The following is a 26,130-nucleotide window of genomic DNA, read 5'->3' on the forward strand; positions in this document are numbered from 1 at the left end:
AGGGCAACCTATTAGTGTTTAGGCCCTCATTTCACAAGCAAAGTTCTTCCATTCTCAGTGGGGTTCCAGATGTGGGGCCAAACACCCGTACCCTTTCCGAATCCCCCCCCCCCCCCTCCCCCCGGGTTCAAACAATATGCTCAGCCACAGTAGAACTTCATGGGTGTAATTACTTCAGATTATGCAATTACATAAAGCCAATAGCATGATACAAGTACTGTACATGTATGTGCCTTCACACTACATCATAGGCGGCGGAAGAGGGGGGGAAGGGGGGACATATCCCCCCCTAAATTTGAGGTGGGGGACGATCCCCCCTAAATTTTTTGTTGTTCACTTTTTTTTTTTGCTTGTCAATTTTGTTTCCCGCGTCCCCCCCTAAATTCGGGTGGACCCCCCCAAAAAAAATGTGTCTGGTCCACCCCTAAAATTTAGGTTGATGACCTTTTTTTTTTTTTGCTTGTCAATTTTTTACCTGTATCCATGGACCCCCCTTAATTTTTTTGGCTTCCGCCGCCAATGCACTACACCAAGGGCCCATTTCATATTAAAATCATTCAATTTGATTGGCTGAATAAACTAGGTCCCCAAACACAAAGGTTTAGCAATTAATCGTATGATTTTATGATTGATTGTACGTTGTAGCCAATGGAATCAACCATAGAAAAATGTTCTATGACCATTGCTAAGCTTTGTGTTTTGGGCCCCTGGTTATGAAGTTTTGCATTTATATCTAACAAGTGGACATGAATAAATTAAAGTTTACTATTGTAGTAATTATTATTACTTAACAATCAAAATCAAGGATAAAATGGAAGATTTATGCTATAAGCAAAGTTAATGTAACATTCATACAATGGGCCCTGGTGGGTGTTTCATAAAGCTGTTCGTAAGTTAAGAGCAATTTTAAGAACAACTGGTGAACCTTTCTTACTCGCTAAACCATCGTCAACGGTGTACACCATTTACCACAAGAAAGGATCACCAGTCGTTCTTAAAGTCGCTCTTACCTTACCAACAGCTTTATGAAACACCCACCAGGACCAGGTCCCAATTCTCACCTCAACGTATGCCTCTGGAACCAGGCCAAGCTGGCCGGAGGGGTTCCGAGCCTCCCACCATCCCTCGCCGACGTCCTGACGGACAATCTGTAGGACCTCATTCTCGTATATCGTCAACTCCCCATTCTCCGCTTCGCCCGTGAAGTCGTAGAGGACTTTGCACTGTTATTGAAATATAGAGCAAAAAATAACACTTTTATTTAATAGTAGTACAGTGAAAAAATGCATGACTTGCCAAAGCCATAACAGGGCCCCATCTTACAAAGAGTTATGATTGATCCAATCAATCATAACTCTATGGAAATCCATCAGTGTGATAATTTTTTTTCTACAGGAAATTTACAAAATGTCCTTTGTAAACAAAGGAGATCACACCAAATTGACAAGAAATCAATAAATTTATGGATATACATGAACATTCATATCTAGATTTTTTTTTTATATACATGCATTTGATAAGTTGACTTTGATGGCTTTCCATAGTTGCAATTGATTGGATGAATTGCAACTCTGTAATAGGGGGCCCAGAACTCAGTGTATTACAGTACATGTACAAAGAATTCTGATTTGGATTTTGGGACGAGTGCAGCCCTGTCAGAGACAGCGAAAATGAATGGGGGTGGGCTTGTGGGCTTCTGCCCCCTCCCACATTTTTTCCAAAACTGTGTACACAAAAGTGTAAGAATGACCATCTGATTGTGATTTTTTGCATGGTCAGCAGCCCCTCCCCCATTTTGTTTTGGCTTAGGCCGTGTTTATGCTTCCACTTTTCAGGCCAGAATCAGCGTTTCCAAACGTGATTAGTCCAAAACACGGTTGCGTCCACGCTTACTTTCATTTAAACGCTGTTTCAAAACGCCGATCGTAAACTCACAAAAAGGTGCGTTTGTAAACATCGTTTGACCAGAATCAGGCTTTCTGGGGAAGTATAAACAGAACCACGATCGTAAACGTGTTTAAATGACGTCATTTGGTACATGCTTCCGGTGAGATGAAAATCCGCGGGCAAATACAGTCGTATTGCTCCATGTTATCTCCACGTTGTAACAACAATCAGAAAAAAAAAAATTCGAAAAAAGGCGCGCCCAATTTGACCTCGCTTTACGATGCGAAGCCAGCTGGAGATCATGATTTGCTCTGAAAAGTTAAGCATGAACAGCACTCCCAGAACCACGTTTACGATCGGCGTTTTGAATCGACGTTTGAAATCGCTGATTCTGTCCTTGCAATGGAAGCATAAACACACCCTTAGCCCCACACTTTCATAACCCAAATGGCAGATCAAGACCGAGCGCTATAGCACCAGCGCATATAGACTTGGTCAAATTCGCGCATGCGCCCTACACCCTCGGTACCGGTCTCGATTATTTTGCTATGAATTCTGAAAGAATGAGAGCTACCGCGACAAAACTCTTCAGTTTTTTGAGGTTCCAGTCTCTGCCTTGATGTCAGGATACTGCCACACATCAGACCTACATCCATATAATCATGGTAAGTGCATAATTTCTCTCTTCACAATTCAGTTTGATAAATATTTTGAGTAAAATTTTTGACCATAAATTACTCTAGTCCCCTGTCTATGGTCAAATACATGGTAAGCCCCTGGGCTCCCTGGGTTACACTTTCATAGCTGTCCTGCGGCCAATGCCTGTAAATAGATTTCCTGCTAATCATTGGAAAACACATCTAGGAGGCCATAAACACAAAGCTTAGCAATGATTGTAGAACATTTCCCTACGATTGACTGCAGTGACTGGACAATGTACAATCAATCGTGAAAATCAAGCATATGATTCATCGCTATTACCTTTGTGTTACAGGACCTTAATTGGAATTGAAACCCCAGAACCACTAGACCAAACTGTGCCCACATTATAATTATTGAAAAAAGGACATGAATGCTACATGTATGTACATGTATCCTCCTCATGATGACAGAGGCAAACATGTCAAATGATGCAGAGCTACCAAGTCTCACGCATAATGCGTGAGACTCAAGCATTTTGGACTCTTGTTCATCCCCTCAAATCTCTGTCTCACGCAACAATCACAGCCTATACCCATATACATTGTACACAATGTCTGTGATCTCACTCAGATTCACAGAAAATCTCACGCATAGCTGGTCTTTGAACTTGGCATCTCTGATGATGTCAAACGTGAAAGAATGCTAATGATCCCAAGGCACCTTTGTTGAATTCAGGCAAAAAAAAAATGTACCAAATTCAACTATTTCCCCCATATGACCTTCATCATTCACAAATCATAAACATTCCATCTGTTTTATTAGTCTAGCCATCCAGACTCTCTGTGATGAACGTACACTCCTAGTATACAGGGCCATTATTATTATTATTATCATTATCATTATTATTATTATTATTATTATTATTATTATTATTATTATTATTAAATATTATTATTATCATTATTATTTGTTTGGTGTCACCTGTGCCTGGGAGGCGAAAAGCGAATTGAATCACTATGACCCGCAGTCTCTCCTCTCAATATAACTGATTGGGGGGATGCAGGTGGACCACTACACCGGGGTTTCCCCCTACTCTTATACGAATAGTGCAGTGGGTTCTTAACGTGCAGAGGTGGTAACTCTCCTCTACACGGGGCCTCTATTTAACGTCCTATCCGAGGGATGGAGTGTTTTCCATTGTAACATAGCCTGCATTGTGTTACCGACAGAGCCAACACCGCCTTCATGAACACTGCAAAATATAACCACCATGTAGCATACGCAGGGAAGTGACTACCAGGGTTCAAACCCCCTCCCCCCCAAAAAAAAAAAAAATTAAGACTTTTTTTGTGGGGTGTCAACATTTCATTCAACCTGAATCCGCCCCCTAACAATTCTGCGTACCCTACTGTAGCCATATGATACAAAAACTGAACAGAGGCCTCTTCCATTGCCCATTTATTCCACTTCTTAAGACCCTACATGTATTCTAATCTTTCTTTAATAAATCGGTTCCCAGTATGCCTATAGGAAAGTAGTTTTGAAGAACTCTCACTCTACAAGTTTCATCACAATCTTCTGAACTGAACGTCCATCTGATATAATCATCTTATCTTTGTCTGTTTGATTTTGTTTCTAAAGCTTTGCAAAATGATCGTGCGTAAATTAAGGTCACACTTTTTATGACACTTTTTAGCCGAGTGCGCACTAGTCAATCGCCATGGAATTTTGAGGTCACGATACCAGCGAAACCCTTGACCTACTTTATATTTCCGTCAAGCGAATTGGACTTTGGGATCTTGCCTTCCGTCTGAAATACATTTATGATTTTGACTAATTTTGTGTGAACTGTAAGAAAGTTTTTATTGAAAATTAACTTCATGACAATTTTCCGAAAATGTGCACAAATTATAGTCACCCCATCTATGACTCCCTAGCCTGACACCTCCACCCCCAAAAAAAAAAATGGTAATGTCAATCTATCATAACACAGGCCTGATAATGAATTAGATATCAAAACAAACAATTATAACAAAATAACTAATTGATGAATGAATAAAAGAACAAATGAGAAATTCAAAAAAATGTAATTAAAGATAAATACCAGTTGTGATAATGATCTCAAAATCAGTTTTAGCAGAATCCAATAAAATTACCACCAAAGTATTACTGCATGTATTGTACATGTATGTGCCAAATGACTCTGGAAGAAAATGACTTTTGTGTACATGTTATTGCTGAGAAACAAGCGAAATAAGGTACTGAATTCAATCAAATTTCCATTGATTCCATCAATATTGGTACACTGTCCGACATATGCCTTTCTGTGTTTATATTATAATGATCATCAGAATTATAGGTTTTGAGTGAAGATTTCACGATTTTACAAATATCAGTTTACATTTATACCGATGTACATGTACCATGTCTACAATTAGGCCTATGTACATGTATAGACATGTACTATGATGATAAGGTAACAATTAACCTTTATTTAGATTTTCTGATGAAATAACTGTTGGCTAAATACGTGCATAAAATGTATGGATAATATGTATAAACCTACATGTACACCAGGTCTGGATTTTATGTTTTTGTAAGCACATCATTTCTCACATGCACCTTTTTGCAGAGCTGCCAACCAGAAAAAGAACATTTCAGAATTTTCAAAGCTGAAAATCAGTATTTCAGTGAGGAAATCAGTATTTTCAAGAAATACCATAAGACCACGCATACAGCTGAAACTTTAGAAATCAGTATTTTACACGAAACTAAGTTTTCTTCTCCCTGTTCAGTACTACATGTAAATACTGAAAATCAGTATTACTTTGCATCTGTTATTGCCATGACCAATTGTCTGGAAGCATGGACACAAATGAGAATTATTATACAACATGCATACACAGTAAATATTACTTAAAGGGGAATGAAACCTTTGGAACAAATAGGCTTGTGTAGAAACAGAAAAATCAAAGAATAAGAATAAAGAAAGTTTGAGAAAAATCGGACAAATAGTGAGAAAGTTATGAGCATTTGAATATTGCAATCACTAATGCTATGGAGATCCTCACATTGGCAATGCGACAAGGATGTGTGATGTCACTGATGAACAACTTTCCCTTTGGTGGACTACAAAATACCCTCAAAATGTCTCTTTTTGCTTTTTCTTATGATGATACAAACTCTTTATCCATGATGTATTCTTAAGAAATATGTATTACATGCCCTCATGTAGAAAGAACAGTATGATTTATGGATAGATGTGATAAAAGAGGCAATTCAAGTGAAATATATACTAAAGTAAGGGGAGAGTTGTTCACAAGTGACATCACACATCTTTGTCGCATTGCCAATTTGCTATCTCCATAGCATTAGTGATCGCAATATTCAAATGCTCATAACTTTCTCATTATTTGTCCGATTTTTCTCAAACTTTCGTTGATCTGTTTCTTTGATTTTTCTGTTTTCACACAAGTCATCTTCTTTCAGTGGTTTCATTCTCCTTTAATCCTTGGACCAATAAAGCACAACAATGTAATGTGTACAGTATTTTGTTTCTTTTCCCTTCTGTTTTCTTTCATTCTGGCTATTACACTTGTTGTTAAAAGCCACTTTGTTAACGATAAAAGGGAGTAATGAACCATGAAGAAAAGTTGTTATATGAAAGGAATATTATGACAAATTTCAGGAGGATTAGGTTTTAAGTGGTACATGTATATAGGGCGGTCTGCACTAGCCAGAGTTTTCAAATAACTCTCTATTTCGGATCCGGCAAATTATCCCGATTGAACAATCTCAAGATTATTTGTAATGGAGACGCAGTCTTCGCGATCGATGTAGCTCGCAGGATTAATAGGGACAGTGATTTTCCGTTTCAAAAAATGACCTTTTCCGTTTCAGAAAATCTCAAATTCCGTTTCAGCATGTCAGGAAACGGAAATTCCGTTTCCCCATAGTTTTTGTACACACGGAAAAGTGACAATTCCGTTTACACATTTAATAGCAAAATTACAGCGCGTACACTCGCACTGCCACTGGCCAAAATTTGTATCTGCTACTGTACCAACAACACAATAAAATCCGTTCTAATTGGATCTATGCGGGTGCATTTAATAATTTTTAGATCACACTTAGCACGCATACATCCTCACCTTTCACATAATTAGCATTATTTTGCAGTGAAATTAAATTTCATCGATAATTTTGGGGTTTTTTGGACATCGTTATCATCAGCCAACGACTTTCGCCAATCCGCCATCTTGGATTTTAGAAGACCACGATATCGTGCTGTTACATCTTCAAACGTAGAGGGCAGCAACACACGACCGTGCAGTTGAGGGATATGAAGCTCAACGCACCCGGCCGCGCCGGGTACGGGTGCGGGGTACGAGTATCGAGTGTGTTGATGTTGAGAGCAGTCACGATTTGTGAATTGTCATGATTGTAGCGAAGTGAGATCGTGTTTTCTTGGGTTTTGTGGCCATTTAATAGTCTCATTTTGTTGTTATTTTGGAGTAATTTCTGTTGCTATTCTGTGTATTTTGATGGAAAATACGTCTTCCGTGATTTTCCGTTTGAAATGACACTTTCCGCTTCAAAAGGCCTTTTCCGTGAATTCCGTCCGTTTTCCGCGATCGCGGAAAATCACTTTCCCTAGATTAATCTCAGCTTGAAATCCTAATCAACTTAAGTTTACTTGCAAAATAGGACGCTATTTACAAATTATCCTGTAATGAAGACGCAATCATCGCGATACGATGTGTACATGTAGTTTGATGGATTAATCTCAAGCCTGAAATCCTACTTAAAAAATAGGACTATCCTGCTAATTCGCAGGTGCAGACGCACTTGAGATTTGACTAGATTCGATTATTTATCAACAGCGTCCGACCAAAATGCACCGATGCCTCACTCGAGCACGCATTGCTCTTCTTGCGCTGGTGGAGATGGGGTTTCTTGAGACTTGGGATTAATCGTAAAGAGGGTTGATCGGGCTAAAATCTTGAGACTGAGCAAACTCGGGCTGGTGCAGCGCCACATTATGTGTGGAAGTGTTGTTTCTAAATTCTCTGTACATGTACACTGTAGGACTGGTGTGGACATCTCTTCTGGGCTGAATAGCATGGTGATAAAAGTTTCAGGCAAAAAAAATGAAAGAAAGAAAGAAAGAAAGAAAGGAAGAAAAAAAAAGAGAGAGTTAAAAGAAAGAAAAAAGAAAAAAAATAGGGTAGAAAGACAAAGAAATGAAATAAAACAGATTACAGAACTACAACAGCTGGAGTAAATAGTCATATGTAGGAACTTTCAAGGAACTGAATAGAACTCAAAGGGAAAAGTACAAAGTTATTGTATCGCAGATAATCGCACTATGGATGACAGATTGGCTTTATAAATAAAGTGTGCAGATCAATACCAAAAAGGGGGCTATGTAGTACTGTACAGACAAAAAGATGGACATAAAAAACAGAAAAATATAAAAGAAAGTTTTGAATTTGAATCTTTCAAGCATTGAATCTCAATTTCCAGGCAAAACACACACACACGTACTTGGCAAGATTTAGAAGGAAGGAAACTGACAAATCATTTCTCCTTGAACAAAGGCAGGATCCTGCATTGGACAATGCATTGTAGACACAAAGCAGATCTAAATCGTTCCCTTTCATGTGCAAAATTACAAAACTTGTTTTTAAAGGGCCACATTGCCCCTAAAAAGAGGATTTGAATAAAATTAGAAAATCAAATGGAAACAGTTGAAATCCTACAAAAAATCTAATAAACTTTAAGAAAATGTTTGTTTAGCGCCACAAAACACTAAACAGATTAATACCCATATTAAATATGGGCAATACGTGCAAATACTATTAAATTCAATTCATGAGCTACGACAATGGCAATTGCGCACAGAAACAAATTTAGTGCCTCATTTGCAGGCGTGGGCAGAAAAACTTTGGGAACTGAGCAAAGCCTTGAAATGCCATAAACTTTCTAAAAAAAAATCACATCCAATTTTGGAGAAAAAAAATTAAGAAATCAAACTCCCTTGAACCTCGTAAAGTTAAGAAAGGTATTGAGGTAGACTTGGCCTTTAAAGATAAGCCATGTAACATGGCAAAAAAAAAAAAATTAACACCAGATAGCATTATTTTTCAATGCTAAAAAAAAATGGTCAACTTTCAAAAAGTGCAATAAGACATTTTAAGAATTATAATTGCACTTGGCCTTACCTTTTTCATCATGGTGAAAGAATTACAGTGCACACTATTCCACTTTTTAAAACTTGTGTTTTCCAACTTGCGATTACCGAAATTCAGCAAACATGTAGTCCATAATTGTGATTGCCCCTTTCCAAGGAAATATTCAGTTCAATTCACAAATGTACAATAGATGTCGATTCGGACCTTGGGGTCACAGCATGTAATGTACGTTTACATACGAAGTCAACAATGTCAGCAACAAACAATGTACGTGTAGGAGGGTACATGTAGTCAATGGCCAAATTGATCAGAACACATTGTATGGAATCCAACATGAGGAAGGATGTGGGCCCACAGTATCAGGTATACAACTTCTGAGAACCAGCCAGAAAAGAATGTAAAGAACTCAGGAAAACAATGTCATCCTCAAGTGAATTTGATTACCCGGTATTCCTTTTATCGCAGCATCCCTCAAACACATTGGAATGATTCTTTTTTCTTCTTTGTTTTTTATTTGATACACAAAGTCTCATACAAAATCAAGTACTGTATCTCCGATTCTGAGGGAAAATTCTCAATGGTTAAAATCCTCAAATCCTCCTTTCAAAGTTTCAGACCTACAATTGCAGATACTCCAATTCTGAGAAATAAAAAACCTTCATTCCTGAAATATCACTCGTAATAGCAAAAGTTCCTGCATCTCCAATTCTGAGAAAAACAAAAGTTCCTCTTAATACTCTAAGACCACATTCGCAATTGCTACTCTTTACTCTCCAATGTGTTAATTTCCAATTCTAAAAAAATATCTCTAGAAGTTCCTGAAGTACATGTATCACTCTCAGATTCACAATAGCTATGCGAATGATGTTGCAAATTCTTTTCATTCAAGGATACTTTGCAAGACCACTCGATTCTAGTTCTAATGCTGCCCACGTCACGTCACAAAATATAAAGCAATGCAGAGAACTTTAAAAACTCATACAGCTGTTTATAATGTTAACAGTGAGAGCTCTAAGCCATGTCCAGTGTACACGCGTAACAATTGGGGAATCAGTCATCTCGCGATTAGAGCCTTCCCCTCACTTATGATGTCACTGTGGCTAAAAGCAGTTCGGCTTCCCAGAGAAGCGACAATCGCTTTTCCTCAAAGACGGTCTCCCATGCCTATGACTCATCCGCAGAAGTCTACATTGAACTGTCACACATTGAGAGAACTATACATGTGTTCTCTTCCCATTTGACAAGACTCCACACTGTTAAACCAATTACCCTACTACTGGTCCAGCCTGTTCTTGTCAGACCAGTAGATACCAAGTTTTTCAATCTTTTACTGGTCCAGACCTAAAATTTACTAATTAGTCCCCAAAATAAAGAAAAACAAAAAAAGTTCTGGAAACTAGTTTCCAGTATAACTAGTGTTTGAAAATATAATGAGAACGATGTCTTATACACATTTACACCTGCTTTTTAACAACAAATTATATCAGGTTTATAGAGTTTATATGTCTGCTGTCCAAACCCTTCACTTGAGTAAAAGGGATATATTGGAACAGCAAGGGTTTTTTTTATGTGCTAGTCTTGTATAATGACCCAACTGTTGATCAAAGTTTCAATCAGGAAACAGTATGTGCCTGCATGGTGCAGACTACATGTGCATAAAGTTTCATGCTGGCCAGAAACAGTTCATGCAAATTCTTTTGGCTTCACACAAGAAAGTCTAACATTTTGCTTTGAAATTGCAAACAGTGCAATCATAGTGGAATCACTTAGAAATCCAATTTCTGGAAAATTACAGGCACTTTGCTTTCATACAGGCAAAATACCAATACTGTCTTAATATTCAAATGGGTGTCAAAGCACAAATTGAAGAGCAGACAATATAACAAGATTTAGGAAGTAGTCATGTATCTAGTTTACGCTGAGTCACCGAGGACGATGGGTCGAGTTCAGGTCGAGAGCCAGCTGGAGACCAGGGCCCCCGTCTTACAAAGAGTTACAATTGATCCGATTAATCGCGACTATGAGGCTGTTCTCACTACGTTCCTAAAACTAGTTTTGTGGAAACTAGTTTAACGAGTAGTGAGAATGGTCAAAGCGGTCTTGGAAGCGATCTTCCAAACCAGTTTGGAAAACCACCTCGCGATGTAGTTTTCAAGATCGCTTTGCCTCGTTAAACTGGTTTTAGCGTGAGGACACAACCGTTCTTCGGGAAGCGATCTTCGCACATTTTGAGCGCGCTACTCTACACGACAGGTGTAGAATGCCTATGGTGCGGTTTCAAATTTCGCGCAAAACGTGCCACCCCACTGACAGCGTTTCCATAGCAACAAGAGCGCTTTACGTGAAGTGATTTTGAAAACCACTTTCGTGTGATCAAGTGGGAACGCCAGCAAAGCGATCTTCCAAAGTGGTTTCCTGAACCAGTTTCCAGTAAAGTAGTTTTAGAAACCGTAATGAGAACAGCTTCTATGGAAAGCCAGCAAATTCAACACATAAAATATGCATGTTTGTTCAACAATTTTTCTAGATATGAATGCATACCCATAACTTCATTGATTTCTTGACAATTTGGTGTGTTCTCCTTTGTTTACAAAGGACTTTGTGCAAATTTCCTAGAGAAAAATATGACAATGATGGCTTTCCATAGAGTTACGACTAATTGGATCAATCATAACTCTTTGTAAGACGGGGCCCAGGACCGATCCAAGACTGGAAAGATACAAGGCCTACAAAAGAGCTCTCTCTTCTTTCATACTTGGACACCGGAGTTGTCTAGATCAAAACTACATGTACATGTCACCAACATAATGCAAAACTTTAAACGTCACAAAGAGGATTATTGCATTTGTAATTGGAAGGACTGCGATGGAGGGGTTCTGACCCTAGGCCCTAAAGAGGGTTGTTGGTTCAAATCATCTGCAGCAAAAAATAATACATTATGCAGTGCTTAATCTACGTTGGGATACCTGGCAGGAATTTATTTCTTGAAATGCCTGTGCACCATGTGATGGATCTAGTCACTAATAATTATCATTTTTATTAATATCATCATTATGATTATCATTTTTGTTTTTGTTGTTGCTGTCATCATCATCAAAATCATCATCATCATCATCATGAATAGTAATATTTGTAGAGGTAGTAATACTTTAGTACATCATTTCTTCTCTACCATCAATATTCCCGTTAATTGTCATTTTATGCACAACCTTTTCATCATTTCCAATTGAAATTGTATCTTATCCATATCAATTTGACTTTGTTTTCCTTGTTTGTAAATAACAATTGTGCAATTTCAAACCTTTCATTTATATCCTATTCAGCCCTGAGTGGCCATCGTGATGACACCACAGTCAACAACTCTCTGCACATGGTGACCTCCATTCTATGCAAATCGGTACGATATCATTTCAAATGAAAATTCTCCACAGGAAATTAACGCAGTCGCACTTCACTTCGACTCTTTGCCAAATCAACACAAAACAATGGCCAAAAATAAAATAACAACTTTGCATGACCGAATGAGTCAGGTCTAACCAGGATATCAATGAATAACAAAGGCAAACCAAAACTTCCTTGACTTAAAATAACATGGAAATGAAAAGAAGTTGCCACATTGTACATGTATGTAAAGACTACAGTTCAAATGAATACACGTGACAGTTCTAAATTTTGGAGTCTGACTATTAGGTTTCAAAACTTCCTTGATTATTAAAACAATATATGGAAGTGCATAGAATTGCTACATGTTGTACCACCTGTATAAAATGATGTACTACATGTATATTTGGGGTTAAATTTGACATTTTTTTTGTTTTTGGTTTTTTGCAGAATTAAAGATAAATTCCAGTTTTGGTAACGATCTCAAAATGACTTTTTACAGAATGTACATGTAATATAATGACCACCTAAGTGTCTGTTTGTATGAATAAAAAATAACTGCCAAAGGATTCTGGAAGAAATTGTGTAATTGCTGAGAAATAAGCAAAATAAGCGCAGATTCGGTCACTTCCGTCGGGTCTTTATTCCAGCAATAATAATACACTGTCCCACGTGTGACTATCTGTGTTGGTGATCTTCAGTGTGAACGTTTTTCAGCGTAGATTTCAAGATTTCACAAAGTTCAGTTCATGTAACTGTACCAGATCTAGATCCTCGAAGATATTCTGAAAATTAAGCCTGGTTTTACAGACTTTCTCATGAAATCAGTGTTTACTGCAACTACTGGCAGTTCTCTTTAAACAGGTTTCAACACTTCCTTGCCTGTATAGAAACATCAGAGTATTATAGAAATATACATGTGTGGTGACTCAACCAAAAAGTGACAGAATCTTTATTTTTCCCGGATTATACAGTTTTTTAAACCATCATGACAATAAAAAGTGAATGCATAGATATTCCAATACACACTATGGCCCGTATTCTGAAGTCGGATTTACATGTAAGTTTTTAAGGATTTTTTGTAAGGATTTAACGTTGCGGTTTATTATGGATAGCCAATTGTTACATAAATCGTAGAGATATTTGGCTCTCAAATCATTCATAATTGTCTAGGAAGCAGAAATGGATGGTTGTCTTCACCACTAAAGAATCAGGAAAGAGCATGTAAATAAAAGAAATATACAACTTGATAAAAATTTTGACACTTTTGGCTTCCCATGATTTTAGCAGAGTTAGACCATGGTAAGTTAAACCTGACCCCAGAATACAGCCTATGAATATTTTCCCCCAGGACTACATGTGTACGCTGACCTGTATCAAAACTTCACTGACTATAAAAACATCAGCACTGTAGAACAGTATGCACTTTGAATTATTATTATTATGTCATAAAAGTATTTAACTCTTTTAAGGATTCATTCAACAGGTTATTAATTTATTTTATATTAAGCTTCCTCATTGCAAGAAACTAGATCACAAGTAAATTCATTCTTACATGTACAGGTACAAGTACATTTATTCATTGTCCTGCCTAACCCATTTCCAAGAAATTATTGGATTCCTAATTGTATGTACAGTGTAGTCTGTAGATGTAGTTATATTGAATAAAAATAATAACAATCAGTTCTTAGAGAAGCATACATAAATATTCTCTACATGTGTGGAAGAATTATTTTTTGTATAGGGCTCGTTCATATAACTATTTTGTTAAAAATAAGCAAAACTTTAAAATGTTATAACTTTCTGTAATACTTTACCTCCGTTTTTGATGAAATTTCAGCGTTAAGCTATTTTGATTTTTCTCTGTTTACTTCAATCAACATTTTTCTGGGATGGACTTGACTTTTAAAAGGAAAGTGAAACCTTCGCAACAAGATAGCTTGAGTGACAACAGAAAAATCAGAGAAACAGATCAACAAAGTTTGAGAAAAATCGAACAAATATTGCTACTGGAGTTTAGATTGTAAATAATGTAGATTGCCCCATTGGCAATGCGACACAGATGTGTGATGTCACATGTGAACAACTTTCCCATAACTTTTGTATATATTTCACTTTAAAAATGCCTTTTTTATCACATTTCTCGGTAGATCATGTTTTCTTTCTACAGGAGAGCACATTACAGATTTTCAAAGAATACCTTTTAATATGGATAAAGCGTTTGTATCACCAGAAAGAGCAAAAAAAAAACATTTTGGGGGAATCATGTAGTCCATCAAAGAAAAAGTTGTTCACACCTTACATCACACATATTTCTTTAATTTCCAATAGGAGGATCCCCATAGCATTAATGATCGCAATATCCATGTATTCAAATGCTCATAACTATTGTTTACAGTCTGATTTTTCTCAAACTTTCTTTGATCTTATTCTTTGATTTTTGTCTTACCAAACAAGCCCACTTGTTCCGAAGGTTTCATTCTCCCTTTAAAGGTCAAGTCCACCCCAGAAAATTGTTGATTTGAATCGATATAGAAAAATCAAACAAACATAATGCTGCAAATTTCATTGAAATCGGATGTAAAATAAGAAAGATATGACATTTTTAAGTTTCGCTTATTTTTCACAAAACAGTTAAATGCACAACTCAGCGATATGCAAATGAGTCGATGATGTCCATCTCTCACTATTTATTTTGTTTTTCATTGTTTGAATAATACAATATTACAATTTCGACAATAAGGACCAACTTAACTTAACCATAAACTGTAAAAATAATGGTAATTCCACATGTTCAGGGAGAAATGAAACTTTGTTTCACTTGACAAGGAGGAGAAAATTAGAATATTTCATATTTCATATAATAAAATACAAAAGAAATAGTGAGTGGGTGACGTCATCAGTCTGCCAATTTGCATACCGACCAGGATGTGCATATACATGTAACTGTTTTGTGAAATGAAGCAAACTTTAAAATGTCATAACTTTCTTATTTTACTTCCAATTTTGATGAAATTTTCAGTGTTTTGCTTGTTGGATCTTTCTCCTTTTTTTCAAATCAACTTTTTGTTGGGGTGGACTTGTCCTTTATTAAGTGATTGGTTAACATTGGTTTGACTTTTAAAAAATCTGAGCTAGAAGGTCACACTTGTCACCTGTGTCTGTGATATGTTACAAAAATGAAGCCCAGAAAAAATTGCATTCGAAAATAATTGTTTAGTGCTTCAAAAATTGAAATATAAAGTGACCGGAAACACCATCTTAATTTCATCCCATACACTTATGTGTACTATTTAGGTGTCTATAAGACACCTATTTACAAAATCGGGGTTTGCCTTGTAGTTTTAGCTTTTCATTCTCAATAAAGGTTGTTTTCAGGGTTTATTAGTTCTAATACATGCACTTGTACACATGTTTCATCTTGGTTTGAGAATTTTTTTAAATCGGCTGCTCACAAAGTTAAACAATACCTTTAAGTTTGTAGAAGCATTCTATTACAAATCCATCTTCATCAAGTGTCATGTAATCAGTCTATGAAGTCATGAGTATTTTTATGTAGTACCTGTAATTACGGTTGATCAAGTACATGTAGGTTGTGAAGTAGTGAGTCTTAGGCAGTGTTTATGCTTCCACTTTTCAGGCCAGAATCAGCATTTCCAAATGTGATTAGTCCAAAACACGGTTGTGTCCATGCTTTAATACTTCCATTTAAACGCTGTTTCAAAACGCCAATCGTAAACTCACAAAAAGGTGCGTTTGCAAACGTTGTTTGACCAGAATCAGGCTTTTTGGGGAAGTATAAACAGAACCACTATCGAAAACGTGAATGAATGACGTCATTTGGTACATGCTTCCGGTGAGATGAAAATCCGCGGGCAAATACAGTCGAATTGCTCCATGTTATCTCCACGTAATAGCAACACTCGGAAAAAAAAACTTTCGAAAAAAGGCGTGCCCAAGTTGACCTCGCTTTCCTGCTCAATGGAAATTACGATGCGAAGCCAGCTGGAGATCGTGATTTCGCCTCTGAAAAGTTAAGCATTAACAGCACTCCAAGAACCACGTTTACGATCGGCGTTTTGAATCGACGTTTGAAAACGCTGATTCTGTCCTCGCAATGGAAGCATAAACACACCCTTATTCACTTTCATTCTTGCAGAGTTTTGAAAATACTAGTACTAGTACTTGTAGTCTGAAACAGTCCACGCTTTTGATTCCTGTCTGTTTACAGCTCTTTGAAGGAAATAGATTAGCCAGTTTTAACATTGCTTTTTCATCACTTCCTTCTTTTTACATTTCCCCATTTATTCATTAAAAATGATATTTTATTCATTTAAAGGTATCTTTTGGTTTTAAAGGTAAATGCTAGTTTTGGTAACGGTATCAAAATGAGTTCGTACAGAATCCAATGAAATGACCACCAAAGTGTCTGTTTGTATAAATAAAACGCATGTGCCAAAGGATTCTGGAAGAAATTGTGTAATTGCTGAGAAATCAGCAAATAAGCACAGGATTCTGGTAGAGCGTCGGGCCCGACGCCCTAAGCAATAATTATACATTGTCCCACGTGCGCTTATCTGTGTAGGGGATCTTCGGTGTGAACATTTTTCAGCGTACATTTCAAGATTTCACAAAGTTCAGTTAATGTAACTGTACCAGATCTAGATCCTTGATGATATACTGACAATTAAGCCTTGTTTTACAGAATTTCTCATGAAATCAATGTTTACTGCAACTACTGGAATTTCTCTTTAACTACACATGTTATAACATGCATTTAGATGTACATGTACGCACGTACATACAGTATATCCATTCATTCATTTGTTGACAAAGATATACCAAAATATTGATAATAACCTAGGGTAGCCACTTCAATCATAAGACTGCTCTTCCAGCGAGCCCTGAATAACATATGCTTTACCCTTCTCCAGTCTAAATGCTGAGCGCAAAGCAAGAATGCAAAAGGTTCCATTTTCACAAGTCTTTGGTATGACTCGACCGGGGATCGAACCCACGACCTCCCGTTCATGAGGCGGACGCTCTACCACTGAGCCAACATGCCCGGTTAAAGCAATTCATTCTTGAGAATTTAACTTTCTACCAAATTAACAAGTGTACATGTATACTTTGTAACTTACATTTTGTTTGTTTGTGACTTGTTAGTTACTGATTTATTAATTAATCTAACATTGGAAGAAATAGTGTGATGCTTTCATGTACATGTATACATGTACCTATAGCAACAAACGTCACCTTGAATTAATTGCTTTTGAAAGTTGGCGAAAACCAAATCTATCACCCCTTTTAATAATATTACTCTCGTTTTTAAGTTGTAAAATTATCTTTAGGTATAATAAAACATTTGAATAGTCCAATAAAAGATATAATGATACATGTAGATAGGCTACTGTTGGGCTTTATGCCAAGTGCAAATATTATAGGCCTTTTAATAGCCTACATGTATAAAAATTAAAACTATCTTTGCGGGTTAGGGGTGGTATGTGTACAAGGGGTTTCAGTCCTTCACGTCAACTTATAATTTCGCGAAGCTCATTAAATCGCTCTCCTTATTTCTTTGAAGAGCTCAATTGAGCTCCTCAGAATCGCTCTCCTTGACGAGCTCAAATCAATTCAATACAATACATGTATGATAAATTGTAGATTTCTCTTGACATCGTATATATGCAATAGCTGTGTAGCTATTAATTAATCTGTGGTGAAACTAGGCCTGGGTCAATACGTTTATAAAATATTGTGCTCCTGTTAAAAACTAAACTATAAAAAAGAATCGCTAAAATTTCACATTTTGCATCTTTAAATCCATGAAATGGCCATCTATCGCCGGCTCGATCGCGCTCCTAAAAAACGAAGGTCTGGGGTTTTTTCTTTTCAGATCAAATTATGGGTAACAGGTTGCTACATAAGCACTTGCCTGATTGCCCGGGGCAAGTAAAAGTTAGAGTCGGGCAAGTGTTTTGAAGGACAGACCAAAACTACTTGCACAAATTGGGCAAGCAAAGTTCTCATAGTAGAATGACCAAGATCGGGTACATGTAGTCGGTATGATACATGTATATTGACCCTATTTTTGGTCATGGCAGCCAAGATAAAAATCACTTTGGAAAGAGAAATGCAATCACACAGTAGATTGATCAGTTCATGTCAAAAGAGAGAAAAGGGTCAATTGTTTATAAGACTGCAAAACTTTCTCTTGGAGAGGTAAAACTTTTTGTTCACTGATTTTTTTCGGGCAAGTGAAAGAGATTTTTGGGCAAGTGTATTCCAACTATTTAAAAATTTACTTGCCCAGTCAGGCAAGTGCCTCTAAAAAGTGACATGTATGTAGCCCCCTGGGTAGGTGTAATTTCTTTTTTTCATTTCCTGTTGTTTATTTCCTACATAAACATCAGCCATCGGAGCAAAAATCATGTCATGAAATTGAGAATAATATAAACTTGGGTCTGCGCATCTTCATGGTAAAGACTACGATACCACGATGACGTCTTGGCCGGCCTCGAGCAGAAAAAACCCCATGGGTGCACTGCCCCTTCAAGGCTCAGACTACAGAAGAAAGAAATGAAAATTTTGAAGTAATGAAAAACTTCCTCCACAAATGTCAATGGACAAACAACAGAAGCATAATGACGTATAAATGTGGAGTGATTACGCAGTCACCATGGACAACAGTATAATGTGTGATGTATACCGTGTGAGTCAAAAATAACTTGACACCTCAAAAATCCCCAATGCAAGAAAAATATGGCATGAAAACTGTACATACAATTATTACATGGCTGGAAAAAGTACCTTCTCCCAAATAATAAGGGGCCGATTGCACGAAAGGGTCTTTGCAAGGACCGTCTTTCGTGTCGCCCATCTTTTATGATGCGCCATGTGAAACGCATTTTAAATAAATCATCTGCAAACATGTTTCATTCGTCCGTTAAATTAAACAAAATATCTGTTTATAAATGATGTGATTTATCATGAAATTGTATAAAATTTGATTTAAAAGCAAACTAACGAATCTTATTCTTAATCATGAATTTCAGAAACACACTGCCTATAGCGTATCATAAAAGATGGGCGACACGAAAGACGGTCCTTGGAAAGACCATTTCGTGCAATCGGCCCCTGATGCCATATGTATGTGGTATCGCTTCACGCTTGGATACTTAGTACAGTAGGTACGTATTCCTTGCAATTTGTAGTGATGTAAATTTTGATTTGCACCAAAGTAAAGCATGATTACAATGAATGAACCCCAGATACCAATGATGTCACAATCTATGTGTTATATTTGCAAATTTATCCCTTTTCAACTAAATCAACTTGAAGATTGATCCTAAAAAGTTATCATTGAACAATAAACAATGTAATTGTAAATTACAGAAAAGGTGTTTTGAAATGGATTTTATTGCAACCCTTATAGGATTGTGACATTATTGACATCCCAATATTTTTTTTCCGTATTGTAACAACAAACTTTTCTTCGGGGTGAACTTCCCCTTCAATACTTTGTACACTACAGTGAGTACTAATAATAATAATACTTAATAATTAATACTTGTGAAATTGTACAACCCTCGTCAAATAATTCAACTTCTTTCAAGAGTTTGAAGTTGTAATTAACCATGGGGAGAAATTAGACAGAGCCTCTGGGATATTTGATCCTAAAATCTTCAAAATAGCCCTGGAAAATATTTTGTTTAGCCTGTAATAAACCAGTTTTGCATATTCTTGTCAGTGACTAATGCATAGAGTTCTTCAAAGGGCAATTATTGGTCTAGGTAAATTTAAGGGCAAACCTGTTATCATTTGTAAGGATATTCTCTACATTCCTCATAAAAGAATGTAGAGAAAAAAATGTGTGATGGAGCACTCCTTTCTGGCATTAATGATTAACAAGAATAAGTGAGGATCACAATTGAGATGGGGCAGGAACAGCTTGTCATCAAACCACAATGGCACGCACTAAAGATTGAACATTGGTCATAAAAGAGGAGTTCAAAGGTCAACAGACAATTAATGAATGACAGATTGCATCAATCTAGGATGCAATATTGTCAGTTATTAATTGAAAAGGAAGATAATCATTAGATCTAAAAAACTGCCCAAGGGGGAGGTATTTTTTGTTACTTCATACAGTTGGTGTTTTAAATATTCCATTTTGTTGTTTGCTTGCATTTTTATTTATTGGGTTAATTACTTCAAAGTCAACCAAAACTTAGGGGGGGGGGGTGAAACAAATTTCCATTATTGTGTGTGCTATTATTGCCTGCGGTGACACAACATTTGCTATGGCAACAGTCGCTCCTGGCTTTATTTTGTCTAAGATATAGGGTTAGTATGGAATTTACAGTTTTTATGTTAGGTTTAGGTAAGGAGTGTTAAATCCAGGCTTAAAGTTGGCAATTCCATTCACAGCAGAGCAATTGTCGCCAGAGCAAATGTCATAGAACCATTGCCTATATTTACTATTAATTAGTGTACATAGGTATAGTACCGAATTTAAAGGACAATTCCACCCCAACAGACATTTGTTTTGAATAAAGAGGGGGAAATCCAACAAGAAAACACCAAAAATTTCCTCAAAGTTGGATATAAAGGAAAGTTATGGCATTTTGAAGTTCCGCTTCGTAAGCTCGCAAAAACAGTTACACGCACATCCTGGTCTGTACACAAATCAGGGACTGATGACGTCATCCCCTCCAAGTATTCCTTTTGTATACATGAAATATGAAACATTATAATTTTCTCCACATTGTCCTGAGAAACAAAGTCTTATTCCTCCTTGAACATGCGGAATTATCATCAATTGTTAATAACGTTACATGGTTATTATTCAGTCAAGTTGGTTCTTATTGTCAAATTAATTGAAATGAGTACTACATAACTCAAACAATAAAAAGAAGGAATACATGCAGTGAGGGAAATCATCAACTCTCTCATTCGCATATCACTGAGTTGCATAAACTGTTTAGGAAAAATATCAAGTGAAACTTTAAAATGTCTTAACTTTCTTATTTTACATCTGACTTTGATGAAATTGTCAGCGTTTATGCTTGTCTGATAAATCTCTTTTGATTCAAATTAAAATTTGTCTGGGGTGGACTTGACCATTATGAGAAATAATGATAGCATTCTTCACATCTTTTGTATTATGTCTCTGACCATTTTCATTTCATATGTAAATGTAAGATCTGTAACAAAGCAAAGTATCACTTTTATCCTAAAGAATATTGGAAATCACAGTTTCCATGGGTGCTTTCCTTTTTCTTACAAAAAAATAAATTGAAATTAAGAATAACTGAAAAAAAAAAATGTTTCGCCCTGGAAGGATTGTTGTGAAAAATGAAATAAAATTAATAAAAAAAATTATTTTCTTTTTCAATGTATGAAATTTTGTAATGTAAATGTTTGGAAGTTGAGTTTTCACAAAAAATATTGTTTTACCCAAAATAGCACAAAATATTGAGAACCCCATAGAAGCCCCACTTAGGGCACCATCCCTGGCGATCCGTATTTGAAGACATGTAACATGACTTCTATTTAGACTCTATCCTTGAGAAATGAAACTTTCTGGATATTAGCTAGAAGGTTCTAAATGTAATAATATGGAATTCAGATTTTGAATACCAATAATCCCAATTTGTTGGCAAAGATACGTTTTGAAAATTTTTATGAATATCTCTACTTCAAACTCATCAAAATATTGACCAAAAACAGCAATACACTTTTTGGTGGGCGACATCATGATCGAAATGAGACACATGGCCACATTTCTTTCTTGTTTTTTCTGTTAGGTCTGAAGACAGTTTTTCTATTATTAATCTGGCCTTTCATTCATCTTCTTCTGACAAAGTACAGTCCATCAACTGGTGTATTACATGTACAGTACAATATAATTTGGCAGGTATGGTCTGCTGGTGTGCGAGTGGCCGTGCCATCTTTCAGAGAAAAGGTGGCCCTAATTTTTTTTTTTTTCAAAAAGGCTAAAAAAAACCTGGAGTGGATGTGATCCATCATGTGATGTATGACTCAATGGCATTATCGTGATATTGGGAACCACCGTTTACTTCATACAGCAGCGCTTTATTCAATCACACGCACAGTTCCCCATTTCCATCTCCATTTGCTTTGTACACAAGTGCGAGTACACAAATCTACGAGTGGTTCCCAAAACCACGATTTGGCCGACTCAATTAACAGATGAATCAGATCATTCAAAGATATGTTTGTTAGTTACAAAGTCTCAAAGATAACCTCTTGACTTGTGTTAGTGAATGTTATTTTACCCCCCAAAAGGCGGGCCTAGCCAGGGAGGGTGTCGGCAGGCAGTAGCGGCAGATGGGCCGCAGCCCAGCCTACAGCTAGCCCGACCGGCACCGGCCCGGTTAAAATCTGATGTGACACTGCACAGCGAGCTCTGGCTGCTGCAGTTTGCAGCTGCTACGGCTAGACTGTACATTCTACTCCGGATGCACTTCCCGGAGTCGCGCGTCGAAATATGACACGACATCGCACCAAAAACATCACGACTACACGTCAACATACCATCAACAGTCACTTTTGAGTACAATCACACATCACTCCACATCTCATCTTTCTGATCCACCCAATGAAATCTCAAATAAATGATCCTAAAATAAAAATATGAAACATTTTCTAAAATATTCGGATATTATATGTGACTCACCTGTTTCGCCATCTTGTATTTTAGTCACTCCCTCGACTAGTCACGTGACAATAACATGCCATCTGATAAAACTATTCTCAATTTCCAGACAAGATTGTGTTACACCTTCCGAGTTCATTAACTAAAAAAATGAATAAATCTAAACTATATGCTATGACATGATTCTATATATTTAATTCAAGAATCTTCGAACAGACTCATCTTAATTATACTGTATACCAATGGTGATTAATTCCATTTTAATTGTAGGTAGTTGCAAAGCTTTTGGCTAAGGTCAGGATTTTAGACTAGATAATTTAAACGTCTATCTAGCGGAACCATGAACATGACTCACAAACTTTTATAACTATGGGGCGGCGTATCCAGAAATAAGATTTGTTTTTTTCTATTGGGGCGGGGGGGACTCGATCATTTTTCAAACGGTAATGTACTGGGGCGGCAGAGCGAAGTTGAAAGTAGGGGAGGGGGGGCACTGAGAAAAATGGGCAGTATCTTAAAATAAAGAAAATATGCAATGAGGATGCTAGATATGTGGTATCACGTACAGTTTTCAGAAGCTGGGAGAGAGCAAAGCGAGTGAGCTAAAATTTGACATTTTTTTATGACGAAAATCCAATTTTGTGATAATTTTTGACATAATTTCTGAAAATAATATCATATTTCACCCTTCTCTCTTTCCTTTTCTTTCATTTTTTCTTGGTGCTGATTTTTTTTGGGGGGGCTAGAGCACCCCCAATCACATTAATAATGGAACGTAGGGCACGTAGGATTATTCTTACAAGTTTTTTTCCTTCATAAATAGTATCATACTGATACAAAACATGAGAATATTGCTTTGTTTCAAAGGGGCACGTACTCGTTAACACATTAAAAAACGGGTCCTTCTTAGGTGGAAGGGACACAGAACATGTTGGTGAAGAGCACTTCTGGGGTAAAATAGGGCACTGAAAAGGGCACTTACAAGAAGACAAGGGGCACTAGCGTACCTACGGGGGACACTCTCCCCCCCCCCCCCCTGGCGAGCATGAAGACCTTTTTTTTTTGCCTGTCAATTTTTTTTTTTGTGTGGTACGAAATCCTATATCTGTGGTTGAAAACCTTTTTTTTTTGCTTGTCAAATTTTTGGGCGGACGAATTTGCCCCCTCCCCCTGTGAAAAATCCTAGGTACGCCATGGGCAAGGGGGCACCATGCTCTCTCATAAATCGGGTCCTTCTCAGGTAAAAGGCACAGAACACGTTCGTGCAGCATTTCGGGGTAAAAGTTTGCACTTTTTAAAAAGTTCTCCATAACGGGGACACATTATATGACTAGCATTTCGTAGGGTGTGGAAATTGCAAAAGAGACAGCTATAGGGAGAAGAGGAAGTACACTGCAAAAACTCCGGTGTTTATTTAACACCAGCCCGGAATCTGTATGTGTCCACACCAGAGAAGTATTGAAACAACACCAGTTTGGAATCAAACCGATGCTGTTTTAATACTAATTGGTGTTGTAAAAACACCTTTCTGGTGCTGAGACCAAAACGAAACTGGTGATGTTTAACACTTCTCTAGTGTAGACATATCAATAGTTTACGGACTGGTGCTAAATCAACACCGGAGTTTTTGCAGTGTAAAATAACACTCGCCATTATTGCAGTCACACTTCAATTAAGTAGACCAATGGGCAGTTACAATTGATACATCTAATAACAATAATAATATTCCGCATTTATATAGCGCTTAATACATCGGAACGACGTCTCCGAGCGCTTTGCAGATATATTATCACCCCGGTCATCGGATCCTTGCATGCCCGCATACAATGTATGCACCTTCTCCACTCCCTGAGGAGTATTCCAACAAGATTTCCAAGACTCAATTGCTAGGCATACTACATATAGGCTTTCACATCCTACCGGGTACCCATTTAACACCTGGGTGGAGAGTGGCAAAGTGTGGATTAACGCCTTGCCAAAGGACGCTATATATAGGCCATGGTGGGATTCGAACACACGAACCTCTGATTACAGGACGAGAGTCAGAACCGCTACACCACGACACTTCCACACTCTCATCTTAGAAGAATTAAGTCATTCCCCCCCCCTCTCCAGTCTCTCTCTCTCTCTTCCTCTTTCTTCTTTTAACCCCCCCCCCCCCCCCCTCTCTCTCTCTATCTATATCCCATCTCTTATAATAATACACTGCTCATTATTTCAGACAACTTAAACTGATGCTTATTCTGTTCAGACTATGTATTTACTTTTTAATTGAATTAATCACAACGAGAATTTTATTCACATTCATTAAAACAATGTAAACATTGTATCAAAGACAATTTCAATATTATTATGTAGAGATTAATCTAATACCCAGTGACGTAGGCTACAAAAATACCGGATTTATTTAACACCAGCTCGGTATCGGAAAACACTGCAGCGAGGTGTTAAAATAGCACCACTTCAGCTAGCACAGGATATGCACTCTTAACTGGTGTTGTTTCAACACTTCCCCTTGTGTTCTCCGATTTAGATACCGGGTTAGTGTTGAATTAACACCGGTGTTTTTGCAGTATGTTTGCCCATTCGTCCCCCGCCCACCAAACACCTTTTTTCACTAATCATGTACAAAAATGTGAAAATGATATCAAATTATTATGTTATGCATGCTCAGCCCCCCCCCCATACTTTAAAATTCGTTCCACGCCCATTAATGTGCATTTTAGTACTAATATTTCGCTTATTGGAATCTCATTTTCTTTCGGATTTCATAAGTGCGCTGACCACCCCCCCCCCCCACCATCCCTACCGCCAGTGTCGTAAAGGGGGAACTAAATATTTGGACAGGGCCAAGCTTTGGCATATGCGGTAGCATAACTGGCAAAAATCTCTGAGTGAGCGAAGCGAGCTGGCAAAAAAATACAATAAATCATTTGGTGATATAGCTTGACATTATCATTCAGTTAATATAATATGATATTTCAATTGTTTCCCCGTTCGCTCTTTTCTCTTTTCTCCTTTTTTAGTTTCTTGGTCATGAAAGGTTCTATGGCCCAGGACGCCCCCCCCCCTTCTCCCATCTCCTTATCAACCTCGATGTGTTCTTTAAATATGGTTTGTATAATTATTACAAGCACGTAATTTTGTTTAGTGGCGTATTGACCTAAACATTTTGAGGGGGCCAGATGTGACGTGCAAAAAAAGTGCGAGCGATCAAAATATTGTCAACAAAATAAAAAAAACTATATTATATACTAATATATCTCTTTCCTCTTTTTCTCCTTTGTCTTGGTTATGAGCAATATTTTTTGGGGAGGGGCAAGGGCCCCCAAGCCCCCCCCCCCA

General features: G+C 37.2%; 1 protein-coding gene across 5 annotated transcripts in view; it reads right to left on the reverse strand.

Annotated features, from left to right (window-relative positions):
- Positions 1–22,870, reverse strand: part of LOC121417345 (sorting nexin-33-like) — a 67,663-nt gene extending 44,793 nt beyond the window's left edge. For 2 of the 5 annotated variants that reach the window (XM_041611022.1, XM_041611020.1), the window contains exons 1-2: positions 8,754–9,157; positions 1,062–1,223 (exon numbers count right to left, since the gene is read on the reverse strand). In XM_041611022.1, coding sequence (XP_041466956.1) covers positions 1,062–1,223; positions 8,754–8,765 — 174 coding nt within the window. In that variant the 5' untranslated portion in view covers positions 8,766–9,157. Of the gene's footprint in view, positions 1–1,061; positions 1,224–8,753; positions 9,159–22,806 lie in introns of those variants that run through there. The other 3 variants (XM_041611021.1, XM_041611023.1, XM_041611024.1) reach the window with 3 other exon arrangements.
- Between the last annotated feature and the right edge of the window lie 3,260 nt (positions 22,871–26,130).

Source organism: Lytechinus variegatus, chromosome 6, assembly GCF_018143015.1.
Source record: "Lytechinus variegatus isolate NC3 chromosome 6, Lvar_3.0, whole genome shotgun sequence".
NCBI classification, from domain to species: domain Eukaryota; kingdom Metazoa; phylum Echinodermata; class Echinoidea; order Temnopleuroida; family Toxopneustidae; genus Lytechinus; species Lytechinus variegatus.